This window comes from Panthera uncia (assembly GCF_023721935.1).
Source record: "Panthera uncia isolate 11264 chromosome E2 unlocalized genomic scaffold, Puncia_PCG_1.0 HiC_scaffold_19, whole genome shotgun sequence".
NCBI classification, from domain to species: Eukaryota; Metazoa; Chordata; class Mammalia; order Carnivora; family Felidae; genus Panthera; species Panthera uncia.
Genome location: NW_026057588.1, coordinates 17,650,274 through 17,666,703, shown reverse-complemented (window position 1 = coordinate 17,666,703; position 16,430 = coordinate 17,650,274). Strand labels below are relative to the sequence as shown.

At 38.1% G+C, this 16,430-nt stretch overlaps 1 protein-coding gene across 6 annotated transcripts in view; it reads left to right on the top strand.

The window, feature by feature from the left end:
- LSM14A (LSM14A mRNA processing body assembly factor) overlaps positions 1-16,430 on the top strand; it is a 53,821-nt gene that overhangs the window by 8,347 nt on the left and 29,044 nt on the right. For all 6 annotated transcript variants that reach the window (XM_049621056.1, XM_049621055.1, XM_049621052.1 and 3 more), the window contains exon 2: positions 15,234-15,397. In XM_049621056.1, the coding sequence (XP_049477013.1) occupies positions 15,234-15,397 (164 nt within the window). The remainder of the gene's footprint in view (positions 1-15,233; positions 15,398-16,430) is intronic.

The following is a 16,430-nucleotide window of genomic DNA, read 5'->3' as shown; positions in this document are numbered from 1 at the left end:
TTTTTTTAGTGAGCCTATGTTTTTCTTAATCACTTGACTGTATGATTCTAAATTTAGAATCTTTTTCTGTAGAACTTTGAGGGTATGGGTTTGTTGTGTTCTAACATTCTGATTACTGATGTCAGTCTGATTCTCAGTCACTTTTCTCTCTGGAAGCTTTTATTCTTAAGAGTTGAGAAATGTTACCACACTGATTCCTGAATGGTTTCTCTGTAGACCTTACAAATCTAAAGACTCAAAGTCTCTTTAACCTAATAAATTCTGTGTCTATCTCAGATTAGACAGTCTTGTTTCTGTTCCTCCCTTCCTCATCCATGTTTTGTTTTGTTCTGTTTGTTTTTTGTTTTGTTTTAATTCCTTTTGGATGCAATATTGTGTGTGTGCGCGTGTATTTGCTCTTATATTTTCATATCTCTGTCTCTTGGTTTGATAGTTTGGGAGATTAAGATATAAAACTAACTATAACGAAGAATGCACAACTGAAAGCAACTTACAGGGTGAAGATTAAATTTAGACTGCAAATTGGACAAGCTTTTGCTTTTACTTCCTGCTGATAAATCCTACTAAAACTGTGTGAGAGGGACTTTTTTGTTGTTTTAGGCATAAACCCATAAAGGACAAGGTAGATTTGGAAAGGAGACAACAGCAACAGTCTGAAAAGCAAATGGGTGAATTTAAATGACTTAGAAGAATTGAGAAAGCTGCAACCTAAGTAGACAGTAGGTAAAGCCTGATTTACACCCAAACTCCTAAAAGGCTCAGCAATTGACCATCACCAGGTGCAGGGAAACTAGAAGGCTATGAAGTAATTAGGAGTGAAGATGGAGTTAAAAACTAGAAGAGTAACTCATAATTTGTTTCAGCAGTGGTCAGATTTCCAAATCCCCTTTTGCATTTCACACAACCTGGATAGGTACTCTTCTCCAACCCTGGTACTCTCTGGAGAGGGTAAAATAGAGGTTCTGGGGAAACCCAGGCACAGTTGGGAACATAGGTACCTACTACCACACTAAGAACAGTTTGGAGCAAATGGGGCATAGAAGAAGCTTGCATATGCCTGGTGTATTTATTTATTCATTCATTCATTCATTCATTCATTTATGAGAGACAGAGAGAGAACAAGTGCAGGGGAGAGGGGCAGAGGAAGAGAGAGAGAGAGAGAGAGAGAGAGAATGAATCTTAAGCAGGCTCCGTGCTCAGAGCAGAGCTCAACACGGGGTTCAATCCCACGACCCTGGGATCATGACCTGACCCAAAATCAAGACTCAGACGCTCAATCGACTGAGCCACCCAGGCACCCCTGGTGCTTATTATTTCATTCAGGAGAATTACTGAGTGCTTACTAGATAGTATGCTAGGTGCTAGGAAACAAAAGAGAGCTTACAGACAAGATTCTTGAGAACACAGTGTCTTAAGGTGCAGCCTGACAGATAATCACAGTTAGCCACAGGAAGAGGATATCTGGGAGGAAGTAAGTGTCTGGTTCCAAGCCACAGGGAGTTTGCAGTCTACCAGGGAAGCAAACACAAAAGCAACTAGAGTCTAAAACTTTCATCCTGACTTATAACACCTTGCAGCTCACTAAGGGTAGGATTATACTAGAGGTCATTCAGGTCCTCAACTCAGTCAAGTTCCTTCAGATTTGGGGCCTTTTCACAAGCTTCCCTTGAATTGGAATTCTCTTTCCCTACTCCCCTTATATGGCTATTGTTGAAGAAATGAACAACGCACCAGATTAAGAAGTCACAGTGGAAAGAAAAGAACTAACAGCTCTGGAAGCTTAAGTGACAGCGAAGATGTGTCAAATAACAGGCTCAGGCACTCTCCCCTCCCCTTTTATTTTGCTTCCACTGCTAAATTTATCTTAATATATTCAGTTTGTCATCTGAATGACAGGCTAACAAGTCTGAATTTTGTTGGTAGATTGTAGGGAGCCATTGAGAGTTTTTTCACCAGTAAAGTGGCATGTCCGAGTCCAGCTTTAGGAAGCTTATGCTGCAACTCTGTGCAAAGATTGATGGGGGGTGAGAGGAGAGGCTGATAGTAGTGAAGTCAGTTGGAGTATTTTTAAGAGTTTGGAAAAGAGGAAATACAGACCTAAACTAGTTAAAATAGAGAACGAGGAACAGATACATGAGAAATGAGGAGAATGGCGTGGCTTTTCAAAAGTTGACTGGGCAAGGAACAGGGAGGAATTAAGTGATAGTACATATAGTGGTTCCTGTCAACAAATTAGGAGTGGATCAGGAGGGAATCAGGTATATCCTTCTAGATTCTGCTTGAGTGTCATCACCCCGCAAAGCCTTCCCTAATTCCCATAAGTCAGGAAATGTTAGATGTACCTTCTGTGTTCTCTTTTTGTCTTTTATTTTCTTGTGCTTATTGAGCCTTTCTTATTATATTTCACTACTAGACCTCAGCATCTTGTCCCCCTTATGTCCCTCGTACATAGCAAATTAACTATTAACTCTTTGTTGGTCGCATGAAGGGTTATTATCTGAAAATTTTCCTTCGTTGGAAAACATGTAGTTGAACAGCTTGATATTTAATAGGAAAAGACAGTGTGATAAATGAAGACACTATTAAAGATATTTTATTCTCTCAGATTAATGAGTATAACTCAATTTTCTTTTGCCATCCTGTGCCTGATAGAAATGTTTCAGAGTCTCCTATTTACAGTTTCAAAAAGGTCCTCGTAAATGCATTTAGCGTTATTACTGTTGTCTTGTTATTGCTTCACCATCTAAATTTTTTAATTGCTTTTTGGTTTTACCATTCTCTCTGCATCCACTCTCCCCAAATTCTTATTCTCACAAGTCATTCTTCCCTTACGCTTAGTCTGAAATTATGTTTGAGGAAAGATGCATCTGAGTAAATCTGCATATATTAGTAATTTGAGGGAAAGAGTCTTGCATAAGAAGTGAAGTTGCAAATGAGAGGAGCTAGTTAACTGAGCAAGGTCTCAAATCTGTAATTGTGGGAGATGACTTTAGGTTAAAGGAAATGTAAGGGTCTTTCTTCCCCCCCAAGTGTGCAAGCAAGAGGGAAGAAAATCAGTGAAGATGATGAAATGTATTGATGAAAAGGACAAGTTTTTTTACTTTAGCAGTTATTTATTTATTTAAATTTTCTTTTTTCAAAAGTCTTTTATTTTGAGAGAGGGAGAGAGAGAGAAGCCCAAGCAGGCTCCACGCTGTCAGTTCGGAGGAGCCTGATGTGGGACTTGAACTCAGGAACTGCGAGATCATGACCTGAGCCGAAACCCAGAGTCAGATGCTTAATCAGCTGAGCCACCCAAAGTACCCCTATTTTTTTCTTAAGTTTATGTATTTTGAGAGAGAGGGAGAAAGGGAGATAGAATCCCAAGAAGGCTCCACACTGCTACTGTGGAGCCCGATGAGGGGCTCAAACTCACAAGCCGTGAGACCATGACCTGAGCTGAAATCGAGTCGGGCACTTAACCAACTGAGCCATACAGGCTCCCCATCCTTTAGAGGTAAAGTAGTAAGGAGTTGGTTCTAAGAATGTTTGAAAGGTGAGGGGAAAGTCATCTGGGTTGTGAACTCTGGAGGTGGAGGTGGGTTTTTTTTTGTCTTCGGATCACCAGTGATTGGCATGTGGTAAGTGCTGAGGAGATTTGGAATATTGCAGACAAAGATTGGTAGTAAAGTCTATTAGGGCTGACATGTCTATAGCTGCATATACATACAGGAGAGAGATGATAGAGGCCAGAGACTGATGTTTTCACTCAGTGTAGTAATACTTCCTGACACAAAGTAGTGTGGGCAAGAATGAAGAAGGGGCCAAAGTGCAGATATGTGGAAAGTGAAGCTTTGTGGAGGCAGTTTGTGATGTGATTCACAAGCAGGCCTGTGTCCCTCCCAAATAAAAAATGAAGAGCATGGGGCGCCTGGGTGGCGCAGTCGGTTAAGCGTCCGACTTCAGCCAGGTCACGATCTCGCGGTCCGTGAGTTCGAGCCCCGCGTCAGGCTCTGGGCCGATGGCTCGGAGCCTGGAGCCTGTTTCCGATTCTGTGTCTCCCTCTCTCTCTGCCCCTCCCCCGTTCATGCTCTGTCTCTCTCTGTCCCAAAAATAAAAAATAAAAAAACGTTGAAAAAAAAAATTAAAAAAAAAAAAAATGAAGAGCATGTTTTCAGTGTTTGTACAAGGATACTACATTGTAGAAGAGATGGCTTCTCTTCTACACTACTCTTTGAGTATTTTAAATAATTAAACCATATATAACAGGTAATAAGTATTCAGTATTTCATATGCTTTTGACAAGAGTTAGTGTATGATACTGGATGTACAACAAGAACTGTACTTCTGGATAAATATCAGAGGAGAAAAATACCAAGTGCAACTTTTCACTTTTTTTCCCTTGGTTCGATGCTTTTCCATATATGCTGTTTTTTAAATAATGCTGTTTTTCTGTTTTCCCATCCTATTGATTTCTAATTGTCATTTCTTTTTGATGTAGTCATCCAGTAATTTTGGAAATTGCTTACTTAATAGCTTTTTCCACTGTGGAATTTATTCAGGAAGTATTCAGATGTCAGCAGTATGTAAGGCACTGCATTGGATACTGGGGGAGTTGCAAAGATTACTTTAATACAGATTTTTCTGAAGATCTTTCAATTCTAGGAAGGGGGAGCTATAGACAGGGGTAGAATGCACTGTCATTTTTAGAGGGAGAATTTGTTACTTCCACCTGGAAATACTACGGATAGAGTTGTATCACTTTGGCTGGGCCAGGTGCCCAGATATTTGGTCACATATTCTGGATGTTTCTGTGAAGATGTTTTTTTGATGATATTAATTTTTAGATCGGTAGACTTTAAGTAAAGCAGATTACCTTCCATGATGTGAGTGGGCCTCATCCAATCATATGAAGGCCTTAATAGAACAAAGAGTGACTTCCCCTGAGCAAGAAGGAATTTTACCACCAGACCACTTTTGGACTTCAGATTGTGGCTCTTCCCTCAATTTCAGCCTGCCAACCTACTCTGAAGATTTTGGATTTTCACATGAACCAGTTCCTTAATGTAAATAAATGTGTGTGTGCATGCACACACACAAACACATCCTGTTGGTTCTGTTTCTCTGAGAAACCTGATGAATACAAGTAGTATATAAGCTGAAATTTAGGATGGGTTGAATGTGGGGAGAAGCTGTGGTAGAGTACAGAACTGCTCTGTGCATTGAGAATAATGAGCTTGGTTGGAACTTAAGATTCTGTAAGTGGGTTGGGACCAGATCTTCAACTGATACTTGACTACAGTTTTAACTTTGAGACTACATCAGAAATCTTATTCTAGACTTCCATTTGAACTTAGTCTTAGATTTCTAACTTAACTTGAATAATTCAGTCTTTTGTTTATTGCTCTCACATTTTGGTATTCAGCAGACTTGTGTTTCTTCCTTATCAAATTGGTATTAGAGCCTAATTTATAATTTTTAGTTTGTATCCAAAGGTGAAGTCTTTGGAAAATAGTAATGGTGTCATTTTGTGCATATTGACTATATTTAACTATGTATATGTTTATCAAGCTTTGGTATTTTATAATAGAGATATTGTATTGGGAAGTCGGTCACTATAGCTCTTCCCTCTATGCATGTACTATAACTGTATGTAGAGGTATTAATATACTGGTAACTAGATTTGACATTAGTGTGATGTTTGAACTTGATCTATTAGAAATAGAGATTTTTTTTTTAGGTAAGTGATTTTGACAGAATCTTGACGCTATTTATGTTTTTTGTTTTAATGTTTGTTTATTTTTGAGAGAGAGAGAGTGCAGACAAGTCAGGGAGAGGCAGAGAGACAGATACAGAGGATCCAAAGTGGGCTCCGTGCTGACAGTAGTGAGCTCAATGAGGGGCTCAAACTCAAAAACCATGAGATCATGACGTGAGCCAAAATTGGACACTCAACCAACTGAGCCACCTGGTCACTTCTATTATTTTTTTTTTAAAGACAATCATGGGACACATATTTCTTTCTTTCTTTCTTTCTTTCTTTCTTTCTTTCTTTCTTTCTTTCTTTCTTTTTTAATGTTTATTTATTTTTGACAGAGAGAGAGGCAGAGCATGAGCCGGGGGAGGGGCAGAGAGAGAGAGGGAGACACAGAATCCGAAGCAGGCTCCAGGCTCCAAGCCGTCAGCACAGAGCCCGACACGGGGCTCGAACTCACAGACTGCAAGATCATGACCTGAGCCAAAGTCAGACGCTCAACCGACTGAGCCACCCAGGCTCCCCGACACATATTTCTGAATAAATCATTTGTAGCCAGAAATAGGGAATTGATTACATTCTTTTTTTTTTTTTTTAAGTTATTTATTTATTTTGAGAGAGAGAATCCCGAGCAAGCTCTGCACTGACAGTAGATGCAGGGCTCTGATGAACTGTGAGATCATGACTTGAGCCGAAATAGTTGGACACTTAACCAACTGAGCCACCCAGGCACCCCTACTCCTGTATTCTCTTAATAGTTTTATAGTTTTGGTTTATATTGTTGACTCACTAAAAGAAAAACTGCTTTTCCTCTACTTACCAGTTTACTCAGTAGTTCTGGCTACTACCACATGTGTCAAGTCAAGTCATCAACCAATTTTCCCAACTCCCTAGACACCAACTGGGTATCCTACAATTTAATTCGTTTTCTGACACTGTCTGAAGTTGATGTCAGAACCCACAGGTTAAGGGCTCAGTCCTACAAGATGACCCATCCCGCCTACTTCACATGCCAGTCTCCAGTCACAACTTGTGAACTGTATTTCTAACCACCTGACTATAATTTGGGGGTTCCCATGACCCCCTCCTTGGTTTGGTCATTTGATAGAATAGCTTACAAAACTCAGGAAATCAGCTTACTTATTAGATTATTGGTTTATTATAACGGAATACAACTCAGGAACATCCAGATAGAACAGATATATAGGGCAAGATATGTGGGAAGGAATACAGAGATCTTGTGTTTTTTCTAGGTGAGTCGATCTCCCAGCACCTCCACGTGTTCACCAACCCAGGAGCTCTCTAAACCCCATAGTTCAGGGATTTTTTTGGACATTTCATCACGTGGGCATGGTTATCAACTCAGTCTCCAGCCCTTTCTCCTCCCCAGAGGATGGGCTTTCTGGTGACCAGCCCCTTTTCTGAAGCTGTCCAGGAGCCCACCAAGAGTCTCTTCATTAGAACAAAAGATGCTCTTATTGCCCAGGAAATTCCAAGAGATTTGGGAGCTCTGTATTAGGAACCAAATATTAGAACAAAAGATGATCGGTGTGCCTTGCTGGTTCAGTCGGAAGAGCGTGAGACTCTTGATCTTGGAGTTGTGAGTTCAAGCGCCATGGTGGGTATAGAGATTACTTAAGAGTAAATCTTTAAAAAAAAAAAAAAAAAGATTCTCTTAGTACCTTTATCTCTTAGGAGATGCAAAGGTTTTAGGAGTTATGGCCGGGAGCTGCAGACAGAGACCAAATATATATTGTTTATTATATTACAGCATCATACCTGCTTTGAGTTAAATTTTGTTTTGGAATCAGATGGAGTTCTAGTCTCATTCTTTTGTAGATGGTCATTGTTGTCCCAAAACCATTGTTTGAAGAGACCATACTTTTCCCCATTGGATATCCTTGGACCCTTATCTAAAATCAATTGGCCAGAGATGTTTGGGCTTATTTCTGGACTCTGTTCCATTCCATAAATCTATATGTCTCCCCTTATAGGTCTACCACGTTGTTTTGACTACTGTAACTTAGTAAGTTTTGAAATTGGGAAGTATGAGTCTTCCAACCTTTTCAGGCTATTCAGATTCCCTCAAAGTTTCCTATCAATTTGAAGTTTGGCTTTACCTTTTTTGCAGGGTGGGGGAATTGCGTTTTCAATAGGGATTGCACTGAATCTTAGCTCACTCTGGGGAGCACTGTAATCTTAATACTTAAGTCTTCCAGGCCATGAACATGGGCTGACTTTCCATTTATTCAGCTGCTTTTTAATTTATTTCAGCAATGTTTTGTAGTTGTCAGTGTACAAGTCTTTTACCTCCTTTGTTAAACTTATTCTTAGGTGCTTTATTCATTTGGATGGTACTGTAAGTGAGATTGGTTTTTTTTTGTTTTGTTTTTACTTTTTAAAAAACATTTTTAATGTTTATTTATCTTTGAGAGAGAGAGAGCCAGAGTGCACCCAGGGGAGGGGCGGAGAGAGAGGGAGACACAGAATCCGAAGCAATCTCCAGGCTCCGAGCTGTCAACAGAGCCTGATACAGGGCTTGAATTCACCGCAAGATCATGACCTGAGCTGAAATCAGATGCTCAACCAACTGAGCCACTCAGGCACCCCCAGATTTTTGTATTTTGATATTGTACCTGTAATTTTGCTTAATTCATTTATTAACACTAGTGTTTAGTTTTTTAATGGATTCTGTATATGTAGAATTCCCATATGGAATCATATCATCTGCAAGAAAAGAGTTACTTCTTCTCCAGTTTGGATGCCTTTTATTTCTTTTTCTTGCTAATTGTACTGTCTGGAACTTCTAGTACATTGAATAGCAGTGGTGAAAGTGGACATCTTTGTCTTGTTTCTGATCTTAAGGGAAAGTTTTCAGTCTTTTACCAGTAAATATGATGTTAGCGCTTGGTTTTTCATATATGCCATTTATCCTGTTGGGGAAATAACTTCTATTCCTTGTTTGCTAAGTGTTTTTATCATGAAAAGGTGTTAAATTTTATCACATGTGGTTTTGTTTTGGTTTGGTTTTTTTGCATATATTGAAATGATCGTGTGGGGTATTTTTCCCCTTTGATTTATTAATGTGTATTACGTTGGATTTTTTTAAGTTTATTTACTTTGAAAGAGAGAGAGAGAGAGAGCATCTGTGTGAGCAGGGAGAGGGAGAGAGAGAATCCCAAGCAGGCTCCATGCTGACGGTGTGGAGCCCAACATGGGGCTGGATCCCTCAAACCGTGAGATTGTGACCTGAGCGGAAATCAAGAGTTGGACACTTAAACTGAGTCACCCAAGCGCCCCGGATTTTTTGTTGTTGTTGTTCAACTACCCATACCTTCTTAGAATAAAATCCCCATTGGTTGTGATATATAATCCTCTTAATATACTTTTGGATTCTCTTTACTGTTATCTTGTTGAGGACTTATATATGTGTATTCATAAGAGATACTGGTCTTTAGTTTTCTTATGGTATCTTTGTCTGACTTTAGTATTACTTGAGTAACATTGGCCTCAAAGAGTCTATTAGAAAGTGTTCCCTTTTCTCTTTTTTGAAGGAGTTTGAGTAGGATTGGTGTTGTTTCTTCTTTAAATGTTTGGTAAAATTCACCAGTGAAACCATCTGGTCTAATTCTTTGGAGGTTTTTGATTACTGGTCCAGTCTCTTTGCTTGTTATATAGTTCTGTTAAGATTTTCTGTTCCTTCCTGAGTCAGTTTTGGTAATTTGCTATTTCTGGAGATTTTTCTATTTCATCCAGATTTTCTAGTTAGTTGGCATACAATTGTAGTTTTTTCTTATAAGCCTTTTAAGTTCCATAAGGTTGGTAGCAGTGTCCTTGCTTTCCTTTTTGATTTTAGTTATTTGCATCTTCTCACCTTTTTCCGTTAGTCATTCTAGCTAAAATCTTGTTAATTTTGTTGGTCTTCTCCAAGAACCTACTTTTGGTTTTGTTAGTTCTATTTTTCTGTTCTGTGTTTTTAATCTCAGCTCTAATCTCTCTTATTTCCTTCTTTCTGCTGGATTTGGGTTTTGTTTGCTCTTATTCTAGATTTTTAAGATGTAAAATTGATACGAGATTTTTTTAAATGTGATTATAGCTATAAATTTCCCTTTTGAGTTCATTCTTTATATCCCATAATTTTGGCATATTGTTTTTTCTTTTTCATTTGTCTCAATTTTTCTTAATTTCCTTAGTGATTTCTTTGACTCATTGGTTGTTTAAGAGTGTATTATTTGATTTCCAGGTACTTGTGACCTTTCCAGTTTTCTTTTTATTATTGTTTCCAGCTTTATTCCTCTGTGGTCAGAGAAGATATTTTGTAAATCTCGATTTTTTTCAATCTATTGAGAGTTGAATTTGACCTAACATGTGGTCTTTCCTGAAGAATGTTCCATGTGCAATTGAGAATAATGTATATTCTGCTGTTGGTGGTGGGGGGTAGGGGCATAATCTGTTGCTTTTAAATACTTTAAAGACACTATGGGGGAAGTGCTTTTGGCCCTTGAGGGTGGAAACAGTGGGTCTCTCAATGAATTGCCAGGTAGTTTCAAATCATACAACACCAATTTTTGTAGGATATGCTTCCTGTTGTCCCTCTATCACTAGCAAAGCTGCATCAGGAACATGAGCCGCCATCCCCATAGCTGCTGCCTTTTGTGGAGTTGGGAGTTAATGAATGGTACAGCCAGCCACTACACAAAATGCTAAAATTTACCTCAAGTTAACAGCCTCTTTCTTCATCAGGTACTCCCACAGATGCTACAAGTCTATGAGTGGACGTCACAGTTCCAAAATGGTTTATTCAGACGTTACGTGCCAACTAAATAGTTGTTTCGGTGTAGGGACTGAATCCTGGATTTTCCTACTTTGCCATCTTTCATTATGGCAGTTGCATCTGTGTTTTAATTTTAGGTAGTTGTAATCTCTTGAAAATTACAGTTTTATAATCTGCCTATATAAGATGTTTAATGTTACTATATATTTACCTGATTTTTTAATGCTACAAATAATATACCTATCTATTTTGAAAAAAATAATGATCAGAGTTGTAGAATTCTAAGAAATTGCATTCAACAAATCATACTATTTTGGTGAGTTTGAGTCTCTCTTTTTTTTAAGTATATTTATTTATTTATTTAGAGAGAGAGCATGCGTGAGCAGGGGAGGGTCAGAGAGAGAATCCCAAAAGCTCCCCGCCGGCAGCACAACAGATCATGACCTAGACCTGAGCCAAGATTAAGAGCTGGATGCTTAACTGACTGAGTCACCCAGGCACCCCAAGCTTGAGTCTCTTTAAGACTGGCCCCTTTCTTTAAGTTCCTGTTCACCATTACTTGCCTGGTAAATTCCAAACTGGTCTTCTTGTTTCTATTTTCACTTTGTTTTCCACGGTCACAGAAGGACATATAATAGTGGTTGCCAGGGGCTAAGAGCAGGGGAAATGAAGAATCGTGGTTCTGTGGGTATAAAGTTTTAGTTGAGCAAGATGATAGAGTTCTAGGGCCACCTGGGTGGCCTAAGCGTCTGACTTCGACTCAGGTCATGATCTCAACATTTCTGAGTTCAAGCCCCACGTCATGCTCTGTGCTGACAGCTCAGAGCCTGGAGCCTATTTCAGAGTCTGTCTCCTTCTCTGTCCCTGCCCCTTCCCCGCTCGTGCTCAACTCGCTCTCTCTCTCTCAAAAATAAAAAATAAACATTAAAATTTTAAAAAAAGATGATAGAGTTCTAGATCTCTACTATACAACATTTTGTTATGCAAATACTGTACTGTATGCTTAAAATTTTGTTAAGAGGGTAGATTTCATGTGTTCTTACTGCAGTTTTTAAAAAAATCAAAATGATAGCATTAACAAAAATGCTGGTGACGTATACCTAATAAAGTTGTCAGCTTTAAAGAAAAAATTGAAAGCCTGATAGAAGAAGATAAAGAATTCAGGCTTGTTGCTGGAGACGAGTGCATAAAGATCAGGGAGAACCATACAATAAGCACTTTTAAGTCTTCTTTGCATAACCAGATTGAGCCAAGAGGAAACTTGGGGTGAGTGGGTATCATATACTATTCTTCCATGGTTTGTTGTGTTTAGCTGCTGTTACCTCCAAGTGCAAAAATTAAATAACAGGATAAACTGGGGTGAACCAGTGTGATTTCTTAGTGCATTGACATAATTCCCCTGCTTACAAGTTGTACGTGTACATGAGCTAATTCATGTGTTGAAATGTGTTGTAGCTGAATGGTAGTGGTGACATTCTACCTTTTCTGTGCTTACCGTTCCTTTCTTTCCACTCACAGTGCCCAGGTTATTTGTATCATCTTCCAGCCATGTGTGTCCTTCTGATGTCTTTTAATTTGTTCTTTATAATGGTACAAGAATTGTCTGTTAGAAACATTAAATCTAATCAAATCAGTTTCTATCATTGGAGCGTGTTTCCCATACTCTTGGTGTGTGCAATTCATTCTCCATGGTCTCTATTTTCATTTTCCTCTATGATAAGAGGTTTTCTTCACACCACATTTTGGAAAATATGCCCTAAGCTTTAAACTGTATTATTGGTTACCTTTAGAACCTCAAATAACACAATTTTAAGCCTACGTATATTAATTTATCAACTTTCTCCAAAATTTTGTCAAGTGATTCCCTGCTATAAAAAGGGAGAGTATTAATTTATGTATTTCCTTTTGTGTTTTCCTGTTTCCACTCATCTTCCAATTTTTTGTTAGAATACTATGTGATACACTGTCCTGACTGATTTTGTCAGTGTGTAACTTTGTAGCTTTTTTGACAACTATTCAACACATTCTGTTCTAAGACCATAGTAAATTGTCATACACATTTATGTGCTTAAATGAATTTATTTTTCATCTCTTATCTTTTATTTGATACCACTTTTCTGTGAGTTCCTTATTTTGATACAGCAAAGGATAAGTCGCTATGGCTGATAGAGCACTAAGTCTTTTTCTGGAAATACAGTGGAACCTTTTGATCAAATTTAGAGCTTCATTCAGGAAATTTGTTATATATTTAAGTATATTTTCTCATTTTGTTGTCTTTCTAACCAGCATCAGTTAACTGTTGGGTCTGCAAGAATAATCACCTCCAACCATTTTATTGCTGTAGTTTTTCTTTACTTGCTTTTTCTCAAAATTATTCTTTATTAATGACTTGGCTTTACTGCTTTGATCTGTTGATGTAATTATTCTGCTAATAACTCTATATTATGTTCTATATTATATTTGTCTTATCTATTTTTTCCTTAACTCTGTATGCTACCTTTTCAGCATCTTTTTTTTTTTTAAGTTTATTTATTTTGAGAGAGCGTGTGTGCATGAGCAGGGGAGGAGCAGAGAGAGAGGGGGAGAGAGAGAAAGAATCCCAAGCAGGCTTTGAGCTGTCAATGCAGAGCCCAACAAGGAGCTTGAACATACAAACAGATCATGACCAGAGCCAAAATCAAGAGTCAGACGCTTAACCGACCTAGCCACCCAGCCGCCCCTCAGTATCATTTTGATCCTAAGAGTTTTAATTTTTTCAAAAGGTAAAGCAGTATGTTCCTGAAATTTTCTTCTATTTCCTGGGACAAATATTAATCCTGCATGGATTTTTCATCTGTCTAATGGCTACGTGGGTATAGTTTGAATGGTTTTGTTAGGCCTTGGAAAAGCTGATGGGGCTTGTCCATCATTTTTGTGTAAGGAAGACTTTGAACTTTTCCTCCCTCTGCTTCAGATGAACTAGTCTATTACTTCTGAGGCCTGGGACTTTAAAATTTTTTTTTTTTTTAATGTTTATTTTTGAGACAGAGACAGAGCATGAACAGGGGAGGGGCAGAGAGAGAGGGAGACACAGAATCTGAAACAGGCTCCAGGCTCTGAGCTGTCAGCACAGAGCCCGACGCGGGGCTCGAACTCACGGACCATGAGATCATGGCCTGAGCCGAAGTCGGATGCTTAACCGACTGAGCCACCCAGGCGCCCCTGAGGCCTGAGACTTTATACATTGTGTGGTGGTTGTGGTGGTGCTGCTGTTACTGAGGTTAGGGATGATACTGATTTGTATGCAATTTTCTTAATCCTGATTTTTCTAACTCTTTACCCTTCCTTTTGGATACAGGACAAAATATAGAACCTTGTCACTTACTCCTCTCCTTATGAAGTATTCTTTGGCCATTAGGGAAAGAAGAACTTCAACTAGGGCATTCTGCATCTTTGCCCTTACCACATCAGTGTTTCTGTCCCCATCTACCAATACGGAGGTGCCAGTGAAAATTTCTCAGGGCATGCCGCATGTGGATTCTCAGACTGGCCTTCTAGTTTGGACTAACAAATTCAGTAGCTGAGTGATACTTTTTAATAAAAGTTATGGTATGAATTTGAGATCTTCTCAATAGGGGTATTTTAGCTTTTCATTTTCTTTAATTTTAGGGAGGGATATTCTTCTGCAAGCCTACATCTATGCCACCATCTTTCCTGGAAGCAGCATAAGTAATAGAATTTTTAGGATGGGTGGGCCATTATTTAAAAGGAAATAGCATTCATATTTAATCTAGCCCTGAATTAGTTTTGCAGAAAAATGCATACATTCAAAATGTTGCACAGTGTTAAAGCGTTTACTCCCTTTAGGTTAGTCTTTAAGTGGATAATATATGATCTTTCAAACTTTCTTATTTGGAACTTACGTATGGATGCAGATATTTTCAGCGGTGTAAGACAGTAAACCTGAAACTTTAGTGTTCATAAGAAACTCTTAAGGAATTGGTTTAAAATACAGATTTCTAGACTCTCCTCAAAGTCTGATTCAATGGATTTGAATAGGATTCCAGAAATCTTTTTAGCCAGCTTACCATTGTGCAGGTGGTCTATGTTTAACTTTGAGTCATGCTGTCTTTAAGTGTTGAAATAATCATATTTAATTATGAGAAAAATATTTTAGGTAACTAGGTCATTTCAGGCTGTCCCCTGGGGTGAATACCTGACAGCCGCTTGGCTTGGCTTCTAGAGGACCTCCTACTCACCAGGATAGATGTTCCCTTCATTGTCTTCTCTAATCCAAAAGTTCAATTTGGGATTTTGTGGACAGGGAAATCTTCACTTGCCACTCCCAACAAGAAATCTCATGTAGGCTTGCCAGTTTTTTATGTTGCTGAATGATGACATTCAAAATAAATCAACAATGAAAGGACATTTTTAACACCTCCTCTCACCATAATCACCAAAGATATAAATAAATAAAGATGTAGGAAGAACACGACCTCATGATACAGATTGTTTTTTAAATTGAGTACATTGAGCTCTAGGCAAAACCCGCTCTGTTTTCCTCTTTTTTTAAACAAAATTTCTTTAGCTACAGATTAATAGATATTTTCTCACAGCTGACATTTAAGAACTGCTGTATTGGAACCGTAGTTTATTGGAACTGTACTTGGAAGAGTATACTTCTGACAGTCACTACCTGAATATGATGAGTAGACGTGTATCTCATATCCTCTGTTTTCTCACCAGTTCGATCCTTTGGTACAGAAGACAGACCAACAGATCGTCCAATACCACCTCGTGATGAAGTCTTTGAATACATCATATTCCGTGGGAGTGATATTAAAGACCTCACTGTTTGTGAGCCACCAAAACCACAATGTTCTTTGCCTCAGGACCCAGCTATCGTTCAGGTAACGGATAGTAAATTTGTCTTAGAGTGCAAGAAAACTGCAAGTACATGGCTAGCCTTAGCTTGTACCTCTCTTGGATTTTGGCATTTTTTTTTTTTTTAATTTTCTCAGTTGAATGTTCGTGTACTTACCATTTCCTAGTCACCTAGATACCTAAAATACCTGGATAATGTTTTCACCCAGGTTTTATTCTTTAGATCATAAGTTGGGACTAAATAAAGTAAGTGATAGCAGAGGAATTTATTTTTATCATAAAATATTTTCTAATTTCAGCAATAGTTAAAATAGCTTATATTTATTGAAGTCTAACTGTATGAGAAGCACTGTTCAAACCACTGCACATACAATAAATCAATCCTCACAATACTCTCTGAGCTTGGTACTATAATCTTGTTTTTATATTTCTCATTTTTACAAGTGAATAATATAGAGCCACAATTTGGACAGACCAAGCAGTCTGGCTCTGGAATCCAGAATCCATGCCACTCACTATATTATTCACATTTGGTTCATATTATAAACCAGGGTGGTAATGGCTACTCTTAGGTTAAGATAATTAGGTTCAGTGAAAAAAAGTGATAAATCACATTGGTACTTTATATATGTATATTACATAATATGCATGCAGTGTTATATAATAAGGTAGCACAAAAACATAAAAGGATTTTATGTATACTTCTAAAAAGGTATGAAAAAAGAAGACCCTAAGTATTCTCAGTAAAAGAAATAAAAAATTTGTAATTTATTAGAAATAGATATAACATATCTAAGAGATTGTAAATTATGAATTAAAAAGGTTGTTCCTTTCAGTACTTGTTTCCATGTTAATTGGAAGTGTATAGAAACTGCCTGAATTTAGTTATAACAGCAGAGGAAGCAGATTTCATATAGGAATATTTTCATTTTAGGGCATAGCTGATTAAAACCCCCTAGGTTTTTCTCCTGGACCCATTTTCTTCTCAGCCTTTTTTCTTGTCAGAAAAGACAAGTGGATAATATATGATCTTTCAAACTTTCTTATTTGGAACTTACG